General features: G+C 35.7%; 1 protein-coding gene across 4 annotated transcripts in view; it reads right to left on the bottom strand.

The window, feature by feature from the left end:
• ARHGEF7 (Rho guanine nucleotide exchange factor 7) overlaps positions 1-26,797 on the bottom strand; it is a 99,470-nt gene that overhangs the window by 22,453 nt on the left and 50,220 nt on the right. For 3 of the 4 annotated variants that reach the window (XM_081949486.1, XM_081949483.1, XM_081949485.1), the window contains exons 9-18: positions 25,634-25,756; positions 19,240-19,378; positions 18,145-18,204; positions 17,479-17,625; positions 16,544-16,630; positions 13,725-13,803; positions 12,520-12,659; positions 11,297-11,521; positions 7,434-7,527; positions 5,724-5,813 (exon numbers count right to left, since the gene is read on the bottom strand). In XM_081949486.1, coding sequence (XP_081805612.1) covers positions 5,724-5,813; positions 7,434-7,527; positions 11,297-11,521; positions 12,520-12,659; positions 13,725-13,803; positions 16,544-16,630; positions 17,479-17,625; positions 18,145-18,204; positions 19,240-19,378; positions 25,634-25,756 — 1,184 coding nt within the window. Of the gene's footprint in view, positions 1-4,674; positions 5,071-5,239; positions 5,274-5,723; positions 5,814-7,433; positions 7,528-11,296; positions 11,522-12,519; positions 12,660-13,724; positions 13,804-16,543; positions 16,631-17,478; positions 17,626-18,144; positions 18,205-19,239; positions 19,379-25,633; positions 25,757-26,797 lie in introns of those variants that run through there. The other variant, XM_081949484.1, reaches the window with a different exon arrangement.

Genomic DNA, 26,797 nt, shown 5'->3' with positions numbered 1-26,797 from the left:
TATGACTCCTTAAAGCTGACACAACTCTCCATGGAACAAAATTAAAAATGACATCTCTCTGAAAATTTGAATGTATGTCTAATATTTAAAATAGAACAGTGAATATGACAGATACCGAAGTTTGGATGTCTTTCCAGACATGTTTTGTAACTTGCCTTTGGCAGAAATAAAGCTTCCAAATATTTCTGGTAGCCTAATGTAATATGCACAGGGACACCTCAGCATTCGATTGCTTCAAAACTTGTTGAATTTGGTATTCGACATGTTTTGAAACAGAAATCTTCTCCCATCACTCATCTTTTGCCCATTAGTCAATGCACAAGGAAGAACCTGCTGACGTCAGGTGCCTTCATGACTCACTTATCCTCTAGGTGAAATTGTGGGTCATGTGATACATGACTTTTTGGTATTCCTCAGTTGGTTTTAGTATTCATTGCATCTTTCAGAATAAATTATCGAGTGCCAAGGTACCACTGTATAGTGTTTTATAGGTAAAAATAGGTTGGATAATTTAGCAAGACAATGCACCAAAACATACTTTCAGTCCATAAAGGGAGGCCAGCTCAAGAATTAAGCATTGCATGAATTATTGGATGCTTCTTATTATTGTAAAGGACATAATCCTGAAATCCAGCCAGAATTTCTTTCTACCTCTTTTACACCAAGCAAAATTTCCTTCCCAAATTTTCTCCCTTCCCAGAGTTCAGTTTTGTCTTATTTTTCCTTAACTGCTCCTGTATGTCTTCTTCAAGGCTATCTATGCATTTATCTACATCAAAGCAACCAAGAAGCAGTCACAGGAAAGGAAGATAAATATTTATATACTATACTTTGTCTTTAGTAAAAATCTCAAACATGCAATCCATGTAAGAGACCTAAGAAAACTTAGGAGGAGTTATGTAAGGAACAGTGAGAATAAAGTCTTAAAGCATTAACAACGAGAGTGCTAGCTGACTACACACATTTGAAAACTTACAGTAAGAATGTAGCAAGTTTTGCATTTGCCATATTCACTTTTTTTCATTCTGAATTAGAAAACAAGTACCCATACATTCAATTTCACAGAAAAATGCCATTTACTTCTTATAGTAGAGTTACATGCATCAATTTCTGTTCCCTCGGAGATTTATCAAATTGTACAGTTTTACCAGGTTACCTAAACTTTTGCATACAACTTTGTTCTCAAGCTAGAACAGAGAGTTAAACAAGAAACAGATGAAAGGAAAGCCATCTGCTACTACTTCTCTCCAAATCTCCTCTCTCCCATTTTATTTTCCAAATAATGTTTCTCTATATGAAAATTTAAAAGTATCATCTTCTGTCCTACCTCTTATGGTTTGCCCTGTCATGTTGAATTTGCATTTCCCAGCAGCACCTCCAAAATGACAAAAGGGTGATGCTACTAGCAGAATTGCCAGATCTGCACTTTGAGGAACAGGCAGAATGTGAACACGGAGGTAAAGAGACACTAAAGGATACTGAAACATGATCTAATCTCCTGGACTCATAATGAATTTATTTACAATGCCCAATTTCTTAAAATACAATTAAGTGTTTAGGAACTATTATATACAAACCAGCCAACCTCCCCAAAGCACAAGGCCAACTCCACTTGCTTTTGTGAAGTTCTGTTAAATTGTTATGGGAGTAGAATTTTAAAATAATAGTTTAAACAAAATCAGCAATCTTGAAAAAAGAAGCCGTGCAACAAATTACTATTATCATTTTCCATTGCAGAGAAACACAAATGAAAAGCAGTAGATTTTTGGATGTATGCAATGAAATTTCTTGCACTATGTATACTTTATAAAATATACATAGAAAAGGGAAAACAGCAAAAAGCATTTTGCACTAGTTCTGTGTCTCAGTAAGGACACACTTGCATGAACTAAAAAGAATATGCTCACATAAGACTTCTCTCACCTTATACATTATTGGTATATAAAATATATATTTAAATGACAAGCACCAACTTAGCACAGTTGTACCATTTGAAGCATTACCAATTCATCTTGTCCCACTCAGTTCAGTCATCTATAGAATCATAATAACTTTCAGTTAATTGTAGGACTAGTATCAAATTAAATAATAATGTCTGATTTAGAAGAAAATTATAAAAAGGCCCGTACAAGAAGACATAAAAGAATCAGTGACAATTTTATAGCAATGAGTACTAATCATGCGTGCCTATGGTTCCGTAACAATACAAAATATTTTATTAAGGTTCTAGGAAAAAAACCTCAGTAAAGCAAAAGTAGTTCTAGAATAATTAACCCTATTGTTAAAAAGTCAAATTCAATTCACAGGATACACCAGGGGTGTCCAAACCTGGGAACTTTAAGACTTGTGGACTTCAACTCCCAGAATTCTGGGAGTTGAAGTCCACAAGTCTTAAAGTTCTCAAGTTTGGACACCCCTGGGATACACAAAAGAGCTTTAAGTGATGTTCTAAAAAACAAAACAAAAAAGAATGTGACAGTTAACTGTCAAATATTAGCACAAAAATTATTGTCTACAATGCATATTGTCTAAAATCGAAAATCAAAATTAGCATTAGAGAGATTTATTGGACAAAAAAAACCCTATCAGTGTCTATATTGATTTCTTCCTGTACAGACCAACTGACCATCCTGAAGAAAAAATAGGTTTAACTGCCAACCACTTTCATCATTAATGGCAAAACTGTGCAAACTGATTCAAATCAAGAAGAGTATTCCTTAGGTACAGGTTACGCATGCGGGCAGATTGTCCGATTAGGTGCAATGCTTTACTTACAAGAGAGGATCTCCACCACTGCAGCCTTGTTTAAGATTAAAATAACCTAGGTCCCCAAGACACAGTGAAAGTTGAGCATGTATCTGAGTCACTGAAAATAGCAGCTTTGCTCAATATATAAAATGTTTAAAAATATAGAATGAAAAGATACTATTAATAACTATAATAAAAGCAATTTTTGCTATAAATAGATTTTTCTATCATATGTCTCATTACCATTTTGGATAGAAACAACCACAGTAAGCCAGATTTTGGGGAACCCTGACTTACCATGAATGAGCCGTGTGTTAATTAATACGGTTGGTCACTCTCACCTAGCTACTCCTACGAGCTTACAGTAGTGGCTAAAATTGTGGAAACCTTTTGGGAAAAGTGTACAGTATTTTTGAGGTTTGATGGCTAATAACATCACTTTCTTTTGGAGTAGTACCATAAAAGTATATATCAATGAAAAGATAATTTAATCAAAAATGTAATGCAAGAACTTTTTATGAAGGATTTGCTATTAGAATAGCAGTTATAAAGAAGAAAAGTGAAACACGTAGAAAAAATGAGATATACAAAAATTATCACCATGTCAGGTAATACTTAGTTGGGTAACCTTTAGCATGAATTACGGCCTTACAAAGTCTTCCCATGGAGTGATCCAAGTCTTTTAGTTCTGCAGTTGCTATAATGTGAAATCAAGATTGAATGATTGCTTCTATTAGCTGGGATTTATTTCTGGCTATATTTGGCTATAACTTTTCATAGAATACAGATAATTGAACAAACTTTGTTGCATTACATTGTTGATTAAATTATCTTTCCATTGATATATAATGTTATGGTACTACTCCCCCAAAAGTGGTGTTATTAGCCATCAAACCTCAAAAATACACTTTTCCCAAAACATTTCCACAATTTTGGCCACTGCTGTAAGCAGAGAAATAAATCAACCAACAATTGTTCGTTTAGTACAAAGCTTAGGATTAGGACTTCTAAAAAAAGATAAATGAATAAAAGGCTGCACTGGTGGGAGATGAATCCTTGGAAGACAAGTGGAGATATATCTGTTATGTCTCCTTTCTTATACAGTATAAACACAACCACAAGAACACATTCACTACTGCAATGCAGACAGAGCCTGATCCAAATTGTTGGTTCACCATTGCTAACTGTAATGGTAAGACAACAAGCAGGAAGTGGGGGGAGGGGGCTCCTTGACCCTCCAAAATGTTATCAAAACTATGTAACCTGAAGGTTGCCTTTCTGCAATTAAGCGTGTTAATTAACCCTTGAACTTTGTTGTGCTGTTTTTTATACAGATCATAATTGTACATTAGGGATTAACAGTTTAGAAATTCTAGTTTGCACAGAATGAAAAAAAAATCTAAGCCAAGTTTTCAAATTAGACAATAAAATAAAAGTATTTCGGAAATGTTCAGCAGGAAGACACTGACTCAGAGTTCATACATAGTAAGCTTAAATTTCCCAGAATAATGGCCTATCATTCTTAGTTTAAGAAGAACTTTAAAAAACAACATTTAAAAGGTAAACCATATTGAACCATATCAAGCATTTAATATTAACTTTATAAGAGAGATTTGGTTTAAATAAATTATAAGCAACTGAATCAGTCAAGCAAGATTTATTCACTACCTATACTATTTGAAAACTTGTATGTGTCTAGCTAAGAGGCAACCCTGGCCAATTTTGAAAAACTAAGCAAGGCCATATCCAGTTAGTAGTTGGATGAAAAACCAGGGAAGATACTAAAAGTAAAAAAGCAAAATCCTGTAAGAAGGCAAAGGAAACCACTTTTACATTAGGAAAATTACATGGATAAGTCTTAAAATTTGATTTTAATTCAAAGAAGACTACTTTTACTTATATATTGCTATAGTAAACACATATTTAGAGTTGAGTTTGGAAACTTCTGTGATGACATTATCATCCATGTTTACTACTATTAAATTATGAATACATAATTATTATACATAAGCATTAAATTAGACCAGAAATGTTCAGAGTGATGATTCTCACTTTATAGCAAAAAAAAAAAAAAGACATATATTCTCAGCAGAAACATTATCCATGTAATATCAGGAGCTCTATTCATTTTCTGTGGGAGTGGCCTCTTTTTCAGTCCGGAGAAACTGCTTAATGTATTCCACGGTGCAGTAGAGAGGTGAAATAAAGTCCTAGAAAAGCCTTCCCCAACCTGTTGCCCTCCAAATTTTCTGGATTCAGTTCCCATTTCCAAAGCAGTGTCAGTAACCATACTGCACATTCATTCAAAAAATCTGGAGAACACTAGATTAGAAGAAAATGCTTGTGAAACACTGTCACTGCATAAGAACATGGTCTGAAATCTGGCTCATAGGACAAAAGGAAAGGCATGATATTGACAGTGGCATTCATTCAGCTGTCTCACAATAAAAATGGTGGTGTTTGTGAGCTGATCAAGAAAATGTGTACCTACCTTTTTGACTGTCAAGTAAAGAATGCCTCCAATTCTAAACCAAAAAGAAACTATGCCTTAGGTATTAAAATGTTTGCAAGAACATTTTTTTTAATTAGAAAAGTAAACAACAAAGCCTAATAACCTTTCAGTAAAGTACAACTGAATGGTTTAAGGAGATGGTGAATGCACTAAAAATGAACATCTAAAACTAAATCATTAGCATGTATTATTGAAGAAATTCAGTAAGACATAGCAGTGTTGCCAACACGTACATTTCTTACTGCTAAATCTGGGAATCGCAAAGCACTTCTAAAAGATCAAAGGATCAGTGCAAATGCCCATTTGCTCAAGTTCCTAATGAATTTATTTATGTACTATTTTCATCAGTTACACCTCACTTTTCAGACCATACAAACCACTGACAACAACAAAAACAAAATTTAGTAAGCAATTGCTAGATGGCTAAGATACTTTCTCTATTCATATTTTTTAAAAAACTTACTTGAGTTTAATGTTTGACGTGTTTTGGCACTTGTGCAATAAGCTTCAATGACTTTTAGAATCTGAGCATCTTCTTCTAATGCTGCTGTACCTATGAAACACCCAAAAGATATTAATTTAACAATACAATTATGCTGGATACTGACAGCTGAGGGAACAGAACTGATTCTATAGTTGTGCAACCCTCTTTAGTTTTAATTGGTGTTTTCAACTACTGTGTCAGGCCTGTAGTTATGTTCTTTTTAGGATCTTTGGCCTGCCACACTTTTTATTAATTTCTTATGCTGTTTCATTAGTGTAGTAGTTGGGAGGGGGGAATAGAAAGGAGTAGGATTGTGGAATATATTGTTGTCATTCTTTTATAGAAGCCAAGGTCATCTTTTGTCTCCGCACCTCGACACCTGACCGGAAGCAGAGAGGTGTAGATGCCAGCGTGGAAGATGATGATTGGAACATGTGATGGATTATGGGGTGTGGGGAAAGATATGAACTTTCAACTGGGTGAACCCACAGGATGTAAAATAGAGTTGAAATTTCATAGCATAATGCCAACATGTCTGTCTTATTAAATTGGAGTTTTAAGGATAACTTTGCCTTGGACAATTTAATTCTGGAATATTTGGAACGCTGACATACTGAACCTTTCCCCCAAGGTGCTTTTTCAAAAAGGCAACTGGACTTTCTTGGGGGAGTGTTTCACTTCTCACCAAGAAGCTTTTTCAATTTTAAATGATTGGTAGGGAATAGAAGGATTTATATTCTTTGCAGCCATCTGCTCATTAGTACTCTTGAGAGTAACTGAAGCCACTTGGGGCTTTATCTGTATCCTCAGAGTCACCTGAATCAGAGTGTAAATGGGCGTGGAACCTTCATGGGACTGCTCTGATTCAGGTGACTCTGAGGAATACAGATAAAAAGCACCTCTGAGACAACCATGACCTGGATGATCGAGATTCTCCATAGATCATTGATCATTGTCCCTCCGCTTCCCCTAAGAACCTTTAGATTAAAGCAGTCCTGTTTAGGGGAATTAACTCCTTTCTGGCTATAAAAGTATAGCTGTTTTATTCAACTAATCCTGAATTAAGTAATTTTAAATTTTGCACATCAAATTTTACTTTTTGCTTGTCAATACTAATTAATTGGAGTTTAACATCTAAAGATCTTTTGAATGTTATGCCTAGATTTATAAAAGGGAATTAATCTTTTTCATTTGTTAGCAACAATTTCATGGAAGGGCATTCTACACTGAGGGAGAAAGAAGACAATAAATGGAATATTAGGTATTGTAATATTTGACATTACAATAAATAAAATCAAACTATTCATTTTAGATATTCTGTATGAAATCAAATACATATATACCTATAATAGCAAATAAAGCTTTTTTGACATAACAAGATCTATCTAATCTATTTGAATTATTTCTTTTATTAAGTCCTGTAATATGACTGCATATCCCAATTCCTATCTGTATATCCCATTTCCTATGACATAACAAGATCTATCTTGTTGGAATATGCAGTCATATTATAGGACATAACAAGATCTATCTTGTTATGTCATAGGAAATGGAATATACAGATAGGAAATGGGATATACAGCCAGATTACAGGACTTAATAAAACAAATAATTCATGTGTTAGATTACCATGATGCATATTGTACAAAAAATAACTGCAATTTTCTCTCTCACCCAAAGTATACTTACTTTTTCTCAGAGCAAATTCTTCTTCTGATGGTTTCCGTTCTGGTTTTCGCTTAGGCAACAGTTTTTTCATGGTTTTCGGGCTTTTGCTGAGATCCTGTTTGGATTTTTTTTTTAAAAAAAGTATACACTGTACATAACTGACATTTATATGTAAACATTCAAAATATTAAGATGTCAATGAAACAGTGACTTGTTATTATAAATTTACACACACGCACACCTTTAATGATATTAAAGTGGAAATCAACATAGAATGAGATATATGACAAAGTGATACAATATCACTTATACTTTTCTCGGCCTGCCTTGAAGAAGTATTTCACAGACTAGACTGGGCAAAAAGTGGGGGGGAAATCAATGGCGCCTATTTAAATTTATTAAATATAACCTGGCTCTTTTTCAGGTTTATTTTTAAGCCAAATAGTTCTGCTTTGCACAGCTCTTTGTAAGTCTTCTGGGCCTTGTGAAAAGAGAGCAAATCTTAAATGATTTAAAGAGGCCTTCATCCTGCAATGGATAGGCAATGGATAGGATGGTGATGGTGATGATAATTGTAGTGTTTATTCAGTGGTTAGCAAAAAAAAATCCCACATATATATATATATAAAGAAACACTTAAATAGAGGCTGAAAATAGCTGTTTATCCAAGGGAAAATATATTTACAGTCCAAGACCAACCATATAAAGAATATCAAGTACTACAAATTTAAAAAAAAATTACAGGAGCCAGAAGCAGTAAAACACTACTAAGAGTCATTGTATGAGTTTGCCAACTATATAAATTTGTTTAAAAAATAAGATTAAGTTAAGAAGAAATCTAAAACAGTTTGGGGAGGAGGATAATAAATGACCTCCTGAAAGACATTTTGCAGCTTTCCTGGAGGTACATGGAAATTGATTGCATAAAGGCGAACAATACCCAAAGGTGATCCTAAGAATGAAGACATTTTCTGACAACTGGTATTATGAAATCTGTCTATCTTTGTGTGTACAATGGGCATTTAACAATATATGTAATATGGATTCTGCTTCAGAACATATGAAACTTTTTATAAGGAAGGCCGATGCAGATGAGGCTAAAAAAGCATTAGTACACATCCACGTTTCCCTAAACAATCCCAATTTGCCATGAAGTACCGTATTTTTCGGAGTATAAGATGCACCTTTTTCCCTCAAAAAAGAGGCTGAAAATCTGGGTGCGTCACTGAATACAGCATTTTTTGCCTCCAGAAACCCCACCCCCTTTACCAAAATGGCCGTGCATAGCTTTTAGAAGGCTTTCAGAGAACTCTTGGGGGCTGGGGAGGGCAGAAATGAGCAATAAATGGGCCATTTATTTTGCTCAATTTTGCCCCCCTAGCCCTCAGGAGCAGTCTATAAGCCTCCTAAAGGCTATCCATGCCCTTTTTTGGACAAAAAAACAGGCCCGGTTTCGCAAAAAACGGGCCGTTTTTTGCTCATTTTGGGGAGGGGGGCAAAGCACTCTACAAGCCTCCTAAGGGCTATACATGCCCTTTAAAAAAAAACAGACCCATTTCCGCAAAAAAACAGGCCATTTTGGGGAGATTTGCAAAGTGCAAAAACTTTTTTTTTCAATTTGCCTCTTCAAAACCTTGGTGCATCTCATGCTCCAGTGCGTCTTATACTCCGAACAATACAGTGAGTTGAAGCTGACATAAGTAAGTGGTATCCAACCTTATTTCATAGTCTACACAGCTGACATTTTCTTTGTGATGTATGACTTAATATATTCTTATAAAGAATAAAAAAATAAAGGACTGTAGCCAATTTCGCTAGACTTGGCCACAAGAGGAAAACTAACCCCAGAAAATACAGAATGACAATTTTGATGGGAGAGAAACAAGGAAAACCTCTGAACAAATCCTGGCTAACTTTCAAAATCAAGGTATAACAATATCAAGTCACGCCATCCATTACTGTCTGCTTGGAAGTGATCTTCACGGTAAAAGATGCAGACTTGACTTGAGTTTACTTAAATACATATTCATAAGTCACAATAATTCTGTGAGAATATCTTTTGGCCAAATAAAAACAAAACCAGAGCTTTTTGATAAATCACAGCTACTCTATGTTTACAGGAGAAAAAATAATACTTTTTTAAAAAGAACATCATATAGAGCCATGGGAGGCGGCTCTATAATGTTAGGGGGTTTCTCTCTTGCCTCCTGCACTGGGTACCTGTGCAGGACACAATGAAATCAGAAGATTATCGAGGCATTCTGGAGTGAAACATAATGCCTAGTGTTAGAATGCTTTGTCTCAATCACAAGTCATGGGTTCTGCAACAGGATAGTCATCCAAAAGATACATCTAACTGAACCCAAGATGAAGAGCAGCAAGTAGATGAAGAGCAGCAAACAACTGACTTTTCTGAAGCGCCTGCTTTGACTCCTGACCTGTAATAAAACATCTATGGAAGAACTGAAACACAGAGTTGGGAGAAAGACTCCATCAAACCTAACACGACTGGAACAGTTTGATCAAAGAAAAGTGTAACAAATTGCCAATTAAAAGTGAAGTCTTACTCAGAACTACAGAAAATACTTGATTGAAGTTACTGCCTCAAAAGGGTATGTCACAAAATACTGTCTTACAGTAGTGGACAGGAACCATTAGTTTAGGCCACATCTGTTTTATTTGCCCATTGTCACCTACTGAGAAGTATGTCAATTAGAACAAGGGAGTTAATTTTCATTTGTAGTCATATAATATGTCAAAATATTCATACGCCATAATATTATATGAATATTCATAATATGAATAATATGAAATTATTCATAATAATATGTCAGTCCTTGAGGAGATCAACCCTAACTGCTCTTTAGAAGGCCAGATCCTGAAGATGAAACTGAAATATTTTGGCCACCTAATGAGAAGGAAGGACTCACTGGAGAAGAGCCTAATGCTGGGAAAGATTGAGGGCAAAAGAAGAAGTCGACAGAGAATGAGGTGGCTGGATAGAGTCACTGAAGCTGTAGGCATGAGCTTAAATAGACTCCACAGGATGATAAAGGGCAGGAAGGCCTGGACGAATGTTGTCCGTGGGGTCACGATGGGTCGGACACGACTTTGCAACTAACAACAACAACAATATGTTGAAAAAGTATCTAGTGAAAGTCCAGGAAGAGGGGGCTGTTTCACTGTAATGAGCATGGAAAATTCTATCTCTAATTAGTTTGAATGTCTTGGTCCCAAACCCACTGTTTAAAATCAGCTAAAACTTTATTAAGTATGGAGAGCGCTATTGCCAGAATAAGAAAGACATACTATGCAAGACCATGATTAGTTTATCATTTCAGGGAGGAGACAAGCCAGTCTGGTATGGTGAGATGGATCAAGAAAGAAAGTTGAAGAGTTTGCTTCGACCACAATCCAAGATGTCTTAGATGAGTTCCAAAGAAAATGCAGCCCAATTCTAACCATATGAAAGCATTAAGAGACCCATTTGATTGCTTTTAAGAATTTTGGTTGAATGAAGCTTGAGGTATCTTTGTGGATACAACACTGAATATGATATAACATCAAACTCAGAACTTTAGTTTTAAATAATTTTAACTGCTGCTAGGACATAATTGTAACCATATAGGCTTCATTACTGCTTATACATTTCTTACTTTAAAAACATAAAACATCAATGATTCTCTGCATAACACACTATTCTTAGAAGCATTGCATTCAGGATGAAAATTCTCCTATCAAAATCATACCCATCTCTTCATAATTATTAATTATGTGAATTGATGTTGGATGAAGGCTAGTTCAAAAGTTTTGTAAAGTTCCAAAGAATGTACATGGATAGAATTAAAAACAAGCAAGTTCTTTCATGGGGTATTCATTCTCACCTCTTTATAACAGAGTGCTGCTGAAGGCCTTAATGGAGGTGCAGGTCGTAAACAGCTCAAACTCCATGGCTTAGAAGTTTTAGGCGGCTCCAGTGGTCCCCAGTTTATAGTGGTGTGAGGTGTCCCATGATGTGAAGGGTGTGGAAGGGTATGATAGACAGGAGTCATCGGCATTTGCTTGCTATCTGCATGCTTGCTAGATGGTGTTACAGGATGAGATGGAAGCTGTCCATTTGAACAACAAAGTCAGAAAGGACCCAAAAATGAATACAATGAATATCATTGGATTATGGATTTTGGCACTATTCTCATGAACAATTACTCTACCTTATTTACGCTAAACTAGTAAGTAAAAGGTAAAGGACTCCCTGCGGATTTTACTCTGCTAGTTGCTGCTGACTATAGGAGGTGGTGCTCATCTCCATTTCAAGGCCCTTGAGCCAGTGCTGTCCAAAGACATTTCTGTGGTCATGTGGCCAACATGACATCATGGAGCACTGTTATCTACCCACTGAAATGATACCTATTTATCTACCCCCATTTGCATGCTTTTGAACTATTGGTTGGCAGGAACTTGGGCGAGGACAGGAGCTCACCCCATCATGTGGCACTTAGGGCTGCCAGCTTTCCAGTCTTAACCACTAAGCCACCATCTGCCCTGCTAAATTAGTTATTACTGGTACTATAAAACATGCAGCAGGAACATGCAATGCTTTATGTACTGGAATTTGTTTCCTTCAACTCTGCTGCATACAAATATTAACAATGAGTTAACTTGATAATATACAAATACATTTGTCAGTATTTAACCAATGTATATATTACTGGAACTTTATAGATCAAGCAAAAGATATAGCTACTTTCCATGAGAGTATTACTAGGTCCACAAAAGGGTAACATCAATAAGGAAAATAACTGCGTATTTTTTTCTCAGCCTGGATGACTTTTGTCTGAAGACATCAGCAAAGCAGCAAGAGGTTTGGCTACAATTTTCACAATCCTTTCTTATATAAATAAATCACAATCACAAATCATTTCACCATTTTTTAATTCAATTTAAAATGCTACTGCTAAAAAGTAGTTTTAGCATTGCAATTTAATTATCAGCTTGTGTCAAGCTACAGTTCTAGTTATAATATAAATATGTTTTTTTCAGTAGCTCCTTCATAACAGGTTGCGCCTCTTTAATTTATATGTAGTGGACTAAAGACAGAGGTCCTTACCGTATGAGAAGGAACAGAATGGGGTTTAATTGCAGGAGTCCCAACAGTTGTTACTTTGGTTTGTTTCTGGAGATGATCTACCCACTCATGCAAATCTTGTTGATTATTACAAGATACCAATATCCGCTCTATCATATTGCCTGGAACCAAACAGAAAATGCTGAACAAAACAAGTAAAAGAAATAACTACCTTTTAAAAAGTATATAATGCTGAATTGTCATATAAGGTATAGCAAATACCCATATATCTTAATTTTTCTATACCTATGCAATACATTAGGTGTCTTCTCCACGTTATAGTACAAGAATTTGTGACAACCACGATACCAAATGTATGTTCCTGCTTTCCAAGAACTCTGAATATGTGTAATATCTGGCTTTAAGATTTGTGAGAAGGTTGCAAGCGTAAATTCATGCATGGAACATCTTTGCTGGAGGTTGCCTTATTGACAACTACTTCACCTTTAAGATGATGGCCATTTCCTATATTCATCAGTAAATCTTAGAAAAATAGTAGTTGCTCAATTTGGTAATCGGCAGAAAACTCACTGGTTGCCAATATATTTCCAAATTCAGGCCAAAGTGTTTTCTTCTAAAGTCCTAAAAAACTCAAATGGTACTTACTCCTATAATGCAAGATCAGCTAAGAAAGTTAAGTTCCAAATGCTACTGTGCCTCTGTTAGGCCATTAATGATTTGAGAGAAGATCATTTCCTACAATGCCCTAATTTCTTCAATGTTTTTATAATGTATCTTTCTTTAAGCCTACAAATTAAGTGGAGTTTATTCTAGCTGTCGATAATATGCTCTTATTAGTTTTAGATTAATTTACATTCTAGGATACCTTTTAGTTGCAATGAACCCTATCTTAAGTTCATATTTAAAGAGAAAATAAACATGCATTTAAACTAAATAAATTTTAAGTGGGACGATGCAAAACTAGAGAGTGAGCTTAGACTATATTGCTGCTGACTTAGCAGACTTCCAACAGGTTTAGAACATCCTTTCTTCTGCCTGAAAAAAACTGTGGAGTTACAATACCCCTGTACACCAGCCTGTTAGACCAGTGGACATGCTTGCTAGAGATTATGGCGTTGAAGAAAACCAAGATGGAGAGCACTAGTTTAGAAAATGAACAAGTGCCAATTCTGGTAACATCGTTTGCTGCATATTCACAAAAAAGCCAAAATGAACAAAAACATTACCTGATATTTCAAACGAGTTTCTGTGATTTTCACTATCTTCTAGTTTTGTGATGGTCATCCCTGTTAATGGAAGCTTTCCCTAAAAGCAAATGCACGATTATTATTTCAATTAATCCATCAAATATTACTGAACAATAAAATATGGAAGAAACTTTATCATGATTGAAATTAAGGCATATACATTCTGATACCGAAGAAAGTTCTGAATGCCTAGACATGCTGCTTAATTATTAATTTATTTACCTAAAAAGCCTTTGCTTGCAAAAATGCCATGGCAAGATCTTAGTTAAATGATACAAATGGTTCTACAGTTTGAAATAATAGTTTAGGTCCACATATAATTATATCTGAGTTATGTCCATTGAGGTAAATCTTAAGTCACAAGAACAAACTTCACATGCAGTTTAAGTGCCCCTTCCTCTTCCCTGTTCCACCCTCCTTATTCCCATGAACTGTCCCCACACATGGTTGAAATCTGTTCTGAGAAAAAATCAAGACAGATCTAAAGAGTGCATAGAGAGAAAACTAAGTGTCCTGAATCCCAATTAATTGGCACAACTGGTAACCTATTGAAAATAACCATTACCTTGGCCAATTTCACCTCATCCACTACCACCCCATCCTATTTTAAGCATAACTGTGCCTGCAGTTCTCAAATTATTAATGGCTTAACAGAGGTAAAGCAACATTTGGAACATAACTTTCTCAGCTGATCTTGCATTATAGGAGCTGGTTGGTTTCTCTCTGAGTAATACAGGCTCATATATTGGGATAAGCAGCACAGAAAGATCCAAGGTAAGGGCGGGGGAATAGTTTTGATTGCATTCTTGATGTTAGAATAAGCAACATCCAATGTATTCCCACCTCTGGTTGAAAAAGTATGTTTGAGTTGGGACTAATATTTCTAACACTTTGTTCTGGAGCACAAGTTGTCCTCAGAGCTGTGTCCTAAGTCTACTGTTGCTCACCCTGCTGACCCATGACTGTTGTGAGATGTTTGCTACAAACCATATTGTGAAGTATGCAGATGATTCAACAACAGTGGGCCTTATTCAGGATGATAATGAGGCTGATTACTGGGAGGAGGTAGAGGGCTTGATGAACTGCTAGAATAAAAACTGCCTGGTTTTAAATATAGTTTTCATTGTTGATTCAGTAAAGGAATCTGTGTATTAACATTTCAATTATGGGGGTGGTTAGTAATACAATTTTTTTAGGTGCGCAGCTGATGAGCAGGTTAGCTTGGTTCAGTGGTGGGTTACGGATTCCAACCGGTTGGAACAGGCTTGCCGGTGGAACGGCGCATGTGTCTTGGGACTTCTGCGAGCCTCCGTGACGCTCCAGCTGCTCAGCGGAGCGTCATGCAGATGTGCACGATGTGCGCGGAAGCGCTGAAGACGTACCGGAACGATATCCGATGCTCCAGGCTGGCTCTGGTACGTCCGTACCGGGGCATACCGCCTGCAACCCACCACTGGCTTGGTAGTTCAACAGTGAGACATTGGTGAAGTGGGCACAGCAGCACCTGCATTTTCTGCATTGTATGAGAAGAGCACATCTTCCTTCCCCTGTCCTTACCACTTTGCATAGAGGGATGATTGAAAGCATCCTGTCATATTGTATTACTGTAGTTTGGAAGTATTACTGTTTCGGACAGGAAGCCTATACAGAGAATGGTGAGGTCAGCAGAAAAGATTATTGGAAATTAACTTCCTTCTATCCAGGACATAGCATATAATTGCTGCTTGACCAGGGTCCACAATATTGTCAGGGACACTACACATACTCTCCATGACCGGTTGTTATTTTGTTACCTTTTGGGAAAAGGCTTTGTGGTATCTGAAGCAGAACAACTAGATTCTGTAATAGCTTTGTACCATATAATATCAACTTTGTTAACTCTGAAGACTCTTTTCCTGCTATGTGATTATATATATGTATATATTTAATACATACATACACACACATATAGCATATGGATGTATATTTGTGTGCATGTACCGGTATGTTTATGGTGTGTGTGTGTGTGTGTGTGTGTATGTGTGGTGTGTGTGTGTGTATATATGTATTTGTGTTACAACCCCTGGTATGCCTACTAGGCATACCAGGGTTTGTAACACAAATACATACCTATTTCCCTGGCTCAACTGATAAGGAGGCGAGCCTGTGGCTTAGTGGCTAAGACTCCTGCCTAAGATATAATACAGCCCAGGTTCAAATCCCAGTAAGGGTATGGCTAGCTGATGAGAGCTAATTAGCTCGAAATAGATCTATACTAGTCTCCCTTTATTTATTTATCAGTACAAATACAACACAAATATAAAAAGGCAACATTAAAAATAAAAATATGGTTTTCTGCCTGCATGGTCTTCTGTGATGAGCCGAAGGACAGAAAGAGGAAGTAGTGACCTTCCTCCCATATTTAGGCATACCAGGGGTTGTAACACAAATACATACCTATTTCCCTGGCTCAACTGATAAGGAGGCGAGCCTGTGGCTTAGTGGCTAAGACTCCTGCCTAAGATATAATACAGCCCAGGTTCAAATCCCAGTAAGGGTACGGCTAGCTGATGAGAGCTAATTAGCTCGAAATAGATCTATACTAGTCTCCCTTTATTTATTTATCAGTAATATATCAGTATATATATATATGAGAGGGGGGACGGAAGAGAGAGATAATGGAGAGAAGAGACGGCGAGAGAAAATTAGAATTTCATTTTTTTATGTGTTGCCAGTGTGTTCACAGAAAAAAGTGACAATAAAGATTATCTTATCTCATCCCATCCCAGAGACTAAAATTGTACTGAAGCGTCTCTTACCTGGTAGATAAAGCCACTCATCCTTGGGCTGGCAGACAACATCAGCAAAATGTTAGGAAAGAGAAGAAGGTATCTTTCATTTTTTTCCTTATTAGAAAGAAGAAAAACCAGTAACATATGAAAATCAGATTAAAGCAAGGTTAAATAAAATGCAGATAAACAAATGAGATGGCAATCACAATACTCCTCAAATCATCATTATTAAACCAGCACCACATTAGACATCTTTAGAACAAAAGAGGCTAAGAGATTTTTAGGACAAACTCCCTATGGAGAATATAATCTTATTTGAAAGAAAAGGCAAAACGCTCGTCTCAGAGTAGTACTGATTTTTTAATAAAAGAAAATAACGTCTATTAATATTATGATAAAATGTTTCTTTCTAAAAGACTTCATTCCTCTAGTAAATGTGAAATTCGACTAGCCGGCCTGGCCCAATTGTAATCATAAGTAACATTTATTACTGACCTTCCTGGATGGCTTTTTAAATTTTAAATTTTGGGGTTTTAATTGGTTTTAGATTGTTTTTAACTATTAATTAGTTTGGGCTAATATACAGACTGTATGTTTACGTTGTTTGTCTGGGTTTTTCGTGTTGTGCTTTGTTGTTTTATATATGTACTGTCTGTACACCGCCCCGAGTCCCTGCGGGGAGAGGGGGCGGTTTATAAATTTAATAAACTCAAACTCAAACTCAAAATATCGTTTTAATGGCATAAATAAGACAAAGGTGAGACAATTTTAAAGAAGACAATCAAAAAGTCTACAAGTAACTATTTTGAAGGGGCAAATGTGTTGTATTGGCTCTTCTCTCTAGATTGACTGATTGAGTGCATTTTTAAGGCCACCCACTTGCCAAATGATTCTGAATGGCTCAGAAGAATTAAAAACAGTGAAAACAATTCTGATACTAGTAGAAGCAAAACCTGCCATACCTCACTGCCAGCACACTGAATTATGACTTGTGACATGTAAATTACAGTTCCTAATGTTTTAATGTCTTCTCCTTCCCAGCACCGGATGGCTTCAGTTAATATCTGGAGTTCAAGTTCTTTTCTTTTCCGTACTTCTTGGCACTGTGCCTATAGAACCAGAATAAAATATCACAATGTGTCATATAACTATGAATAGTTGTTTTAGTACAGGTAGTTCTCCACTTACGACCATAATTGAGACCAAAATTTCTGTTGCTAAGTGAGACAGTTGTTAAGTGAGTTTTGCCCTGTTGTATGACCTTTCTTGCCACAGTTATTAAGCAAATCACCACAGTGGCTAAGTTAGTAACACAGTTGTTAAGTGGATCTGGCTTCCCCATTGATTTTGCTTGTCAGAAGCAACCATTATAAAATATGAGTCAATTTTGTTTAACAACTGTAGTAATAAATGACTGTAAAATTGGGTGTAACTCACTTAATGACCCCCTTGCTTAACAACCAAAAGTCCCAATTGTGGTCATAAGTTTAGGACTGCCTATAATGGAAGTGTCCGTGTTCTATTTCACCATGGAATATGCTTTGTTATCTTTTTTCTTTGTTACCACTCCAAAGAAAATGGTCTTCAAAAGCTACTGTTCTATTTTTGGAGTTCCACAAGTTACTTACAGAAAGATTTTTGAAAGCCGTCATGGATTTCTGAATGTCTGGTTGGTCAGGATGATAATCCTAAAAGAAAATTCAAAGGGAATGACTTTTCAACTTGTTTTGGAATTAATGTCATTTCCGTTAATACTGGATTAAACACTTAAGAAACTTTCCTCTTAACTACTTTGATTTAAGCAACTAATCTCTAAATAAGATCGTGCCAGCAAGAAACAAATAATTTTGCAAGGAAGTTTTTTCTTGATAGGAACCAATTTTATTAATGTTTATTTTTTCCTATAAAAATACTATTTAGACTGTAGTCTTCTTAGAACAGAAAATAAAATTTGGGCACTGTCAATTTTTCAAGGGATAATATGTAAATCAATATGAAACAATTAAAAATATGATTAATGGCACAATGCACCCAAAATTCTCAAACTGAATATTTAAGTTTAAAACTAAGATTATACACACGTGCAACAATATTAAACTAAAGCTTTTAATTCTATGTTTAGTACTGAAGACTCAGCCTTGAAGCAATAGTAAATAATATCTAGCAGATAAACAGACTATGTATTGTATAATAAAACTGCAATGGCACACAGCCGAATAAACTAAATGAGCTTTAGCATGGGAATATATGAAAAATATATGCTTCACAATTCCCTCTGGAGCTGATTAACATTCAACCATCAAACATGTTCAATCATCTCTTGCTAATCTTGCAAAAGCATGAAAGAAAGCCACAAAATTTAGGAAAACGGAAAAACTCAGAAACAGCCCAGTGGCATTTATACTGCATATTTCTACAATGCAGTTTCATAGTTCTGAATCATAGATGCAAAGTAAAACTGGCTTTATTCCTGTGTTATAGATTTCACAAGTCAACTGAAACAAGCATTAGTTTAGGATCAGAATGTATTACTTTGTCTTTCAAAATACAGTCAATCTTAAACATATAATCTAGCATTCCGAAACAATTACTTCTATGATCTTAGAGGAATAAGAAAGAAGTACTGTACTTTGTTGTTATCAATCATCTTTGAAATGCTATTTTAAGATGTTTGTCGAATCACTATTAAACTGGAATGTAAATGCTGTGAGGATATACTGTACCTCCATGTGTCTTTCAAGCTCTTTGAGTAATGTGGGATATTTATCTAGACGCATAAAAGGTTTGCTCAGGCCTGTGGTCAGTACAAGAATCCCAGGACTGTTGGCTCCTTTTAGCTCCATGAATTCTCCTAACTCTTCACTGTATACACAAAAAAATAAAAAATAAACAAATAAACATTCGAAACAGGGAATTGCAGCCAGCCATATCTGTAAGAAATTTTCAAAAATATTCCAGTACAGTATCTTCTATATGTAGATCTGCACAATATTGCAGCGTGCTGTGGCTTGTTCCAAATGACAAGTCAACAGAATCAGAGCATATCGTGAGACTACTTCCCCAAAAAATCAATCGCTATGACTCAGCCATCATTTATTTAGAGCAAAACTAGGCCACCCACAATACTAGTGCCTTAAATCTCCTTCAAATCTTTTTTTATGCAACCTGGGAAAATGGGGAGGGGGGGGAGGAGACCAAGCTGTCTATGGAAGTGGAGGGTCAAGAACTGGAAAATCCTGAACCCTGCCTGCTTTGCATCTTCTGTGCACCCTCCATTTTAACATCCCAAGACTGATCAACTTTTAAAAACAACAACGCAAAAAAAAATCTATTTTACTTTTTCTTTATAATCCCTGAATGTTTTCCAAAACTCATCTGTCCACAGGGGAAATAACCAAACATTAAGAGAGAGACTCGATACTGTCACTAGTCATTTTATTATAAAAAGGCAACCTATGAAAACTTTCAAGTACCTTTTTTCTTTTTTTGGCTTTACAAGAGGGACAAATAGAATTTTTTTTAAAAAAATTTTTTTATTCTTTTAAACATTAAAAAAAAACATAGAAAATTCTCATCCATTATGTACAGCATGTCATTTGGTTACAAGCTTTGTGCATCCATATTCTCAGTTACATATACAGTCACAAATTTTTCATCTAATATGAATAGGTACCTCACTTTCATTTTACATCATATGTTCAATTACAGTTAATATTTCTTTCCTTTCAGCAGACCTAATTCCCTTGCATTTTAAATTATCTATTTAATAACAATATCCCTTTATGTAATCACTTATCTCATTCTAATTATTTTTACAATATAAAAGAATTTTTCAACTATTTATTTTTATACGTCACTACTTTCAATTATGCATAGTTCCACTGATCATCCATCAAGTGTGTTTATGCTCATTGTTGTCCTTGTACATCATACATTCTAACAAAAATATTGTTCCTTCATTTTTAAATAAAGTATTCTAAATGCTCACTTCATAAATATACCAATCTTTCATTACTTCCTTATTAAACTATTTATCAACAATAAAATATCTTTGTAATATACATCACTACCTAGGGTTATGCATAATATTACCAATCGTCCATTAAATGTACACAGATTCATTATTATCCTTATCTTTCATTTTAAAACAAAATATTCTAAATTATTCAATTCATATGTAAGTCGGTCTTTCATTGCATCATTATTAATCTATTTAACAACATAATTGTATTATTACTTATCTCCTTCAATTAAAACATACATAAAACATTTTTCATTTCCAGGCTTTTTTGTCCAACCACTGATAAAACAAGTCCCATATCTTATAAAATTGCTCATCTTCTTGTTCTTTGATTTCAAATGTCAATTTGCTCATTTCAGCACACTCCGTTATCTTTTGAATAACTTCCTCTTCTTTTGGTATTATTTCATTTTTCCAATTTTTTGCAGGGACAAATAGAATTTTAAGGTCTACCTAGATCCATGGTGGCGAACCTATGGCACGCGTGCCGGAAACTGGCTACTCTTCCGCATTTCTATGCACACACGCGCACCAGCCAGCTGGCCTTCGCACACATCGGAGTGCCCAAATCAGCAGCGTTCCAACATGCATGCACGCACCAGCACCCGAACCTCCGGGTTTCCATTGCACACATGCACAATGGCCAGCTGTTTGTCAGGCCCACACCCATGCCAGAAACCGGGTGACAACATGTGCATGTGCAATGGAACGCTGCTCTTCCAGATTTTGGCGCTTCCGCGCGGGTTTCCAGCATGCAGGTCGGCACGCAAGTACGAAAAAGGTTAGTTATCACTGACCTAGATTATGTTTAGATTTCTTGCCGAGCCTCACTGATCTTCCCTAATACAACTTTGAAAGACAAATAGAAAGGCACTGCTTTAAAAAAAAGCTGTCAATATTTCCATGAAGAAAAGAGGTAGAGAAGATGAACAGGCCTTACTAATATTTTCACGACCAAGACAAATCCCTCTCTGTCAGTGATTATTTTGACTCTTCAGCTAATGAAATTGAATCCACTTTTTATGAAAAAATATAATATAATATAATGTAACTCCAAAACATAAGCTGATCTACACCACTAATAAAAATCACAAATATATTCTGAAAGATTTATATCATACTATTTTAACAAAAAGTTTTATTATGCAGAGAACCGTGATTTTATTTTTACATAAAACATGAAATACTTAAAGCACAATTTTGATTTAAATATTAATAACTATTTCAATTTGTCTTTCTTGTGAAAAATTTTTACTTTGGGATTAAATATGAATCTTAGAATCTACAGAGATTTAATCACACTAGAAAATCTCTTTCCTTAGATGATTATACTGTTCACAAAATTAATGTGTATATTGTTCAAAATCATAGCTATTTTAACAAAGACTCTTTATGTGAGAAGCATTAACCAGCAAATTCACAATATACTGGACTAAAACAGAAAAATAAGAGAAAACAAATTCTTTAGTTGCACAAAGATCCCTGTGGTACAAAGATAAACTACTACGTATCATTTACTCAAAGCAGGTTAGCTACATAGAATAAATAAGCAAATTATGACTACTGGCTAATATAGAATTACTGACCTGGTACAGTAGATCTTTGCTATCTAAATAGCCCCAATCATTTTCCATCTTAACAAGAATGTTAAGTTTGACTTATTTCTGAATGCATGTATACAGAACTGTAATTTTAAAAAAGAGCTAAAGAAATCAATGAATTAAACCATAAGTTAAACTTGTTCTCCAAATTAAATCTAATCAATTATGTAATGTCATGCTACAAATTAAAAAGAATGTTTTAAACCTCCAAGTACTTTCATCAGAAATCAGTCAGTAAGCAATAGAACAAGAATAAATATAGATAATTATAAGCAAGTGCAAAACACTCAAAGCCATAACTTACACTTCCAGTTCCTGCCTATAATACACAGAACATGAGCTCTCAGAACTGAAAGGTCTAAAGATGTCACATAGACAATGCATGCTCAAGACTCTCCAGCAAATCTTTGACTCACTAAATGGATCTGAGCTCTTGACTGCCGTTCCACACTGAATGCCTTATTCTGAGGCTGTTGCTTCAAGTATGACATCACCCCTATGCTAGCAACCCTTGGGAAACCACATGAGGGAGGGACAATAGATTGTCTGCCTCAGATGCTTATCGGGATCCCACACGCCAATTAATCTCTCATAAGTGTGATTTTTCCAAGCTCCCCATTTTGAAATTTGATATTAAAAGCAATGAGACTAATGCAATAGTCATGACTAATTAAGCTCCAGCTGTATTATCTAAGTTTAGGCAACTATAGTTTAAGAAAACAGCAATGGTGCCTATTTACAAATAGGATTGTTACTTTGAAGCAATACACCTGCTGTATTGTATGTTTTACACCTTATTCTTAGCTGTATTGATTTTTGATCAATTAAATGCTATCAAATAATATTTTACTCCTAGAAGCCATAATAACAATTAAAATAATGCTAATTGTTTTCTATACTAGCTTTCATACCTAGGTTTCCCCAGGAAACGTATTACAATAAAACCATAGCATAAAATGTTTGAAAATATACACTAAGACATGTGCAAAGTATATCTTTTCTTCAAAATGTATTCTATTAACAGTACTTTCATAGGCAACCAATTCATCTCAGACAATTAAACTGGCTGGTTTGATGACAGCCCTTGCAATATAAACAAGAGAATCCCTGAAGTGAAAAATAATGCATGGATGTCATGTTAGGATGGCTGCATGGAACTGCTTTCATTAGAAAATCTGGACAGAAATTCTTCCCAGCCAAACCTATATTGTGCTTTATCAATTATAACAATTTTAGGTACCAGAAAAGGCAATGTTCTGGTATTATTCTAAACTCTAGAATGGCCACCAGGCAAAATTCTAAACTGAGCATGAAATAACTTCATTTAATGGCTGTTAAAGCAAGTTCAGCTACTTGCTACTAACTCTTAAATTCACAGCACAATCACATTAAAATAACTTTAGACAGACACACATTTTTGATAACAATGACAATGCTACTACCATGAACATTACTAGCAGGGAATCTTTAGAAAAAGACTTTTCCCCCTACAAACTTCCAAACTACCTTGGTATACATAAATACCAGCACTTTTTCCAACAATCACTTGCAATAATAGCATGCTGCTGAGCAATCTCTTCATGCACCAACGTGAAAAGACTTTTTAAAAATACGTAACAGCAAGAAGAATAAAAACAGTTACATCATGCCAAAGGTCCCACAAGCTCCCATGCAGCCTCTGATAGTGGCTAACCAGATTCTTCCAGAAAGTGCACAAAAAGGCTTTAAGGCAATAATCCTTCTGCTATTCCCTTCCAAATATTTGGTATTCTGTGGCATTCAGCCTCTGAACTCCAGTGTTCCTCACAGTCGTTTGTTTTAATTATTTATAAATTATCTCTCAAACTATGATATTTTTCCAAGGGAACATACAAAATATAACATTAAAAAATTAAAGTAATAATATTAAACACAAAGGCATGTCCAAATTCAAATAAAATATTACTTCAACCGGCCATTCTACTATAATATCTAACAGATTTTCTATCATGTATTTATTAGATTTCTACCATCCATAAAAACCATCAAAATGTTGCTTTAAATGTTTTAAAAGACATAGGCAGAAGTGATGAAAAAACCAAATGAAACATTAAGTAATTTAATAGGCTAAAATAGAGAGAATACTAGTTTAAAAACTCTAAATGAAAAAAAAAATCCATTGTCAAAAACATTGGAGAAGACCTTTTCCCACCTAGTTAACAAACTGGGCTTCTAAAAATGCTTATTGTCTCCAAAAAGAAATATCTCTTGTAGATCATAACTAGAATGTTTTATAAATTATCCTAAAACAACAAAACTTCTAACCTAAGCTTTTAAAACAGAATGGAAAAAACTTTTAATGCTCGGTTAAAAAATAGGAAAGAGACCACTATCTCGTATCCATTTGACGAATTATCACTTATGATGAATCCATAAGCAAAGGTTCTTTTAGGTTACATTATAACTATCCAAATCCTTTGGGGAAAAATACAATCCACAGGAACAAATACAAAGCAGCTGGATGTTCAGTTGCCCATACATTGCCAATAATCAAGAACAACCTTTGAAGCAATTGCATGAGAAGGATGCAACTGTTTTAACTATTCAAGGAGAGGCACTTTTCACGCATTCAGCCTTATGAAGAACCTCTTTCAAAGGATTTGCATGAACTAATTAATATTGATGCAAAGAATATACTGACTAAATCCTAAACCATTCAAGATTTTAAAGTTTAATACCAACACTATTCATTTTCTATGATTCTATATATAGATCAGGTGGTATTCAGCCGGTTCCGATTGGTTCGGGTGAACAGGTAGTGGTGACGATCAGTTGGCCCCGCCCACCTGCCCCTGCGCTATCCTGTCCTATTTTTCCTTCTTCCTGGCTCAGCTGATTCACAAGGCACAGCTGATTTCGCCGCCTCTGCTGTTCTACTTACCGCGGCTGTCTTAGAAGGTAAGCAGCTGAGCTTCAAATTGCCGTATTTTGAACGCTGTGTGCGAATGCATTAGGCGCGCGCTCACAAAGCGTGCATGCACGCACAAAGCATGCACCCACCGAACCAATTGTTAAATTGGTTGCATCAAAGGTGGGTTCAGACCGGTTCAGCCGAGCAGGTAGTAACTTGGCCTGCCACACCCCCGAACCTGTTCTCTCCGCGGCGCCTATGTTTTTTGCTTCCAGCAATAGCAGCAGCCGGAAACCATCCCTGGGTTGCACCCCACCACTGATATGGATATACTAGACTGGAAAGATCTTTTTAATTTGAAATTAGCAAACTTTTATTGAAGAGAATATCAAGCTACATATTTTAAAGAATCTATATTTATGTTCAAGTCCAACACAAAAACATTATTATTTATGACTCAAACTTTTCAAATGCATTTCCACGACAACCACATGAAAATACCAAGGCAATAGGCTTATATTAGTTGCCAACATTATTTCTCAAAAAGAAGCAAAGCATAAATGTATAAGCTCTTCCTTATTTGTATCATTTCTAAGTGCACATACCTGTGTTCTGTAAGAACAGTTACTGCTGATGGGTGATTGGCACAATACATAAGGTATAGGCTTTTCATTTGTGGCATGAGATTTAGAAAGCAACCCCCAACCCTCTGCTGGGTTTCAGGCAACCTGAAATAAAAAAGCATCAATGTACCTTTTTTAAAATTATTTAAAATTCTTTCAAATTTATCAGGACACAGATGACACTGATCTCAAAAGTCATATGAATATTCTTATTTCGATGGAAAGATAGTGAAGGAAACAAAGTAGCATGAAATACTGTAGTTCTACAAATTACTATTTAACATACCTACATATCACTTTATAAAATATTATTTTCAATCAACAATTAAAATACAGTAAACGTTAATGTTACATTTTACACCGATTACTATTTGGTAGAGTAATAATTTGATTCAGTTCAAGACAACAATCCATTCAAAAAGTATGAAAAGGGGGAAAGTAAAATAAACCCACTCTTAAAGTGAAGCTAGGTCTCCATTAGCGTCTGAAAAAAGGTAATTCTAGATGGTTAGCAGATTTCAAGGAAGAGAACATTTCAGAGTAAAAGATTCAGTACTACAAAGGCCCATGAGGACTTCAAGCAGTGATGTGCGGTGAGGTTTATGGCTGGTGAGGCACTGACCCGGTGGTGGGTTTCAAAAATTTTTAGACTTGTGGACTTCAACTCCCAGAATTCCACAGCCAGGCATGCTCAGTTCCGATTTAAAGCAACAGCATTTGTTTTTCTCCTTTGCGAAAGAAGATTCCTTCTTTCTTTTTCTTCTCCCTTCCCCTCCTTCCTCCCTCTCTCCCTCCCTCCCCCCTCTCTCAAATACACACACACACACACACACACACAGAAGTTGGATTGGACTACACACACTTTCCCCCAGCCCCGGAAGGATCCAGCCCAGCTTCACTGATTATAGGTTTGAAAAAGCAACGTGGCTCTGCCTGCAATCAAACTACACTTTAAAGTTTGAATTCCTCCCCCTCCCTCCGACCCACAAGTACCTTTTCCAGTTGTTTCAGAGACGATTTCAACTCTGCTCTTGCCTCGGGTCCTCTGAAGGAGCCCTGCCCAAACGAGCGCCCTCTACTATGAGGCAGGAGAACTGCGTGCTTCACCTACGTCAGGAATTTTTAGGCTTTTAACCCTTGCTTAAC

The sequence above is a fragment of the Natrix helvetica genome, assembly GCF_964273705.1.
Source record: "Natrix helvetica genome assembly, chromosome: 3".
Classification (NCBI taxonomy): Eukaryota; Metazoa; Chordata; class Lepidosauria; order Squamata; family Natricidae; genus Natrix; species Natrix helvetica.
The sequence above is the reverse complement of the archived record's forward strand: the minus strand, read 5'-3'. Positions and strand labels throughout refer to the sequence as shown.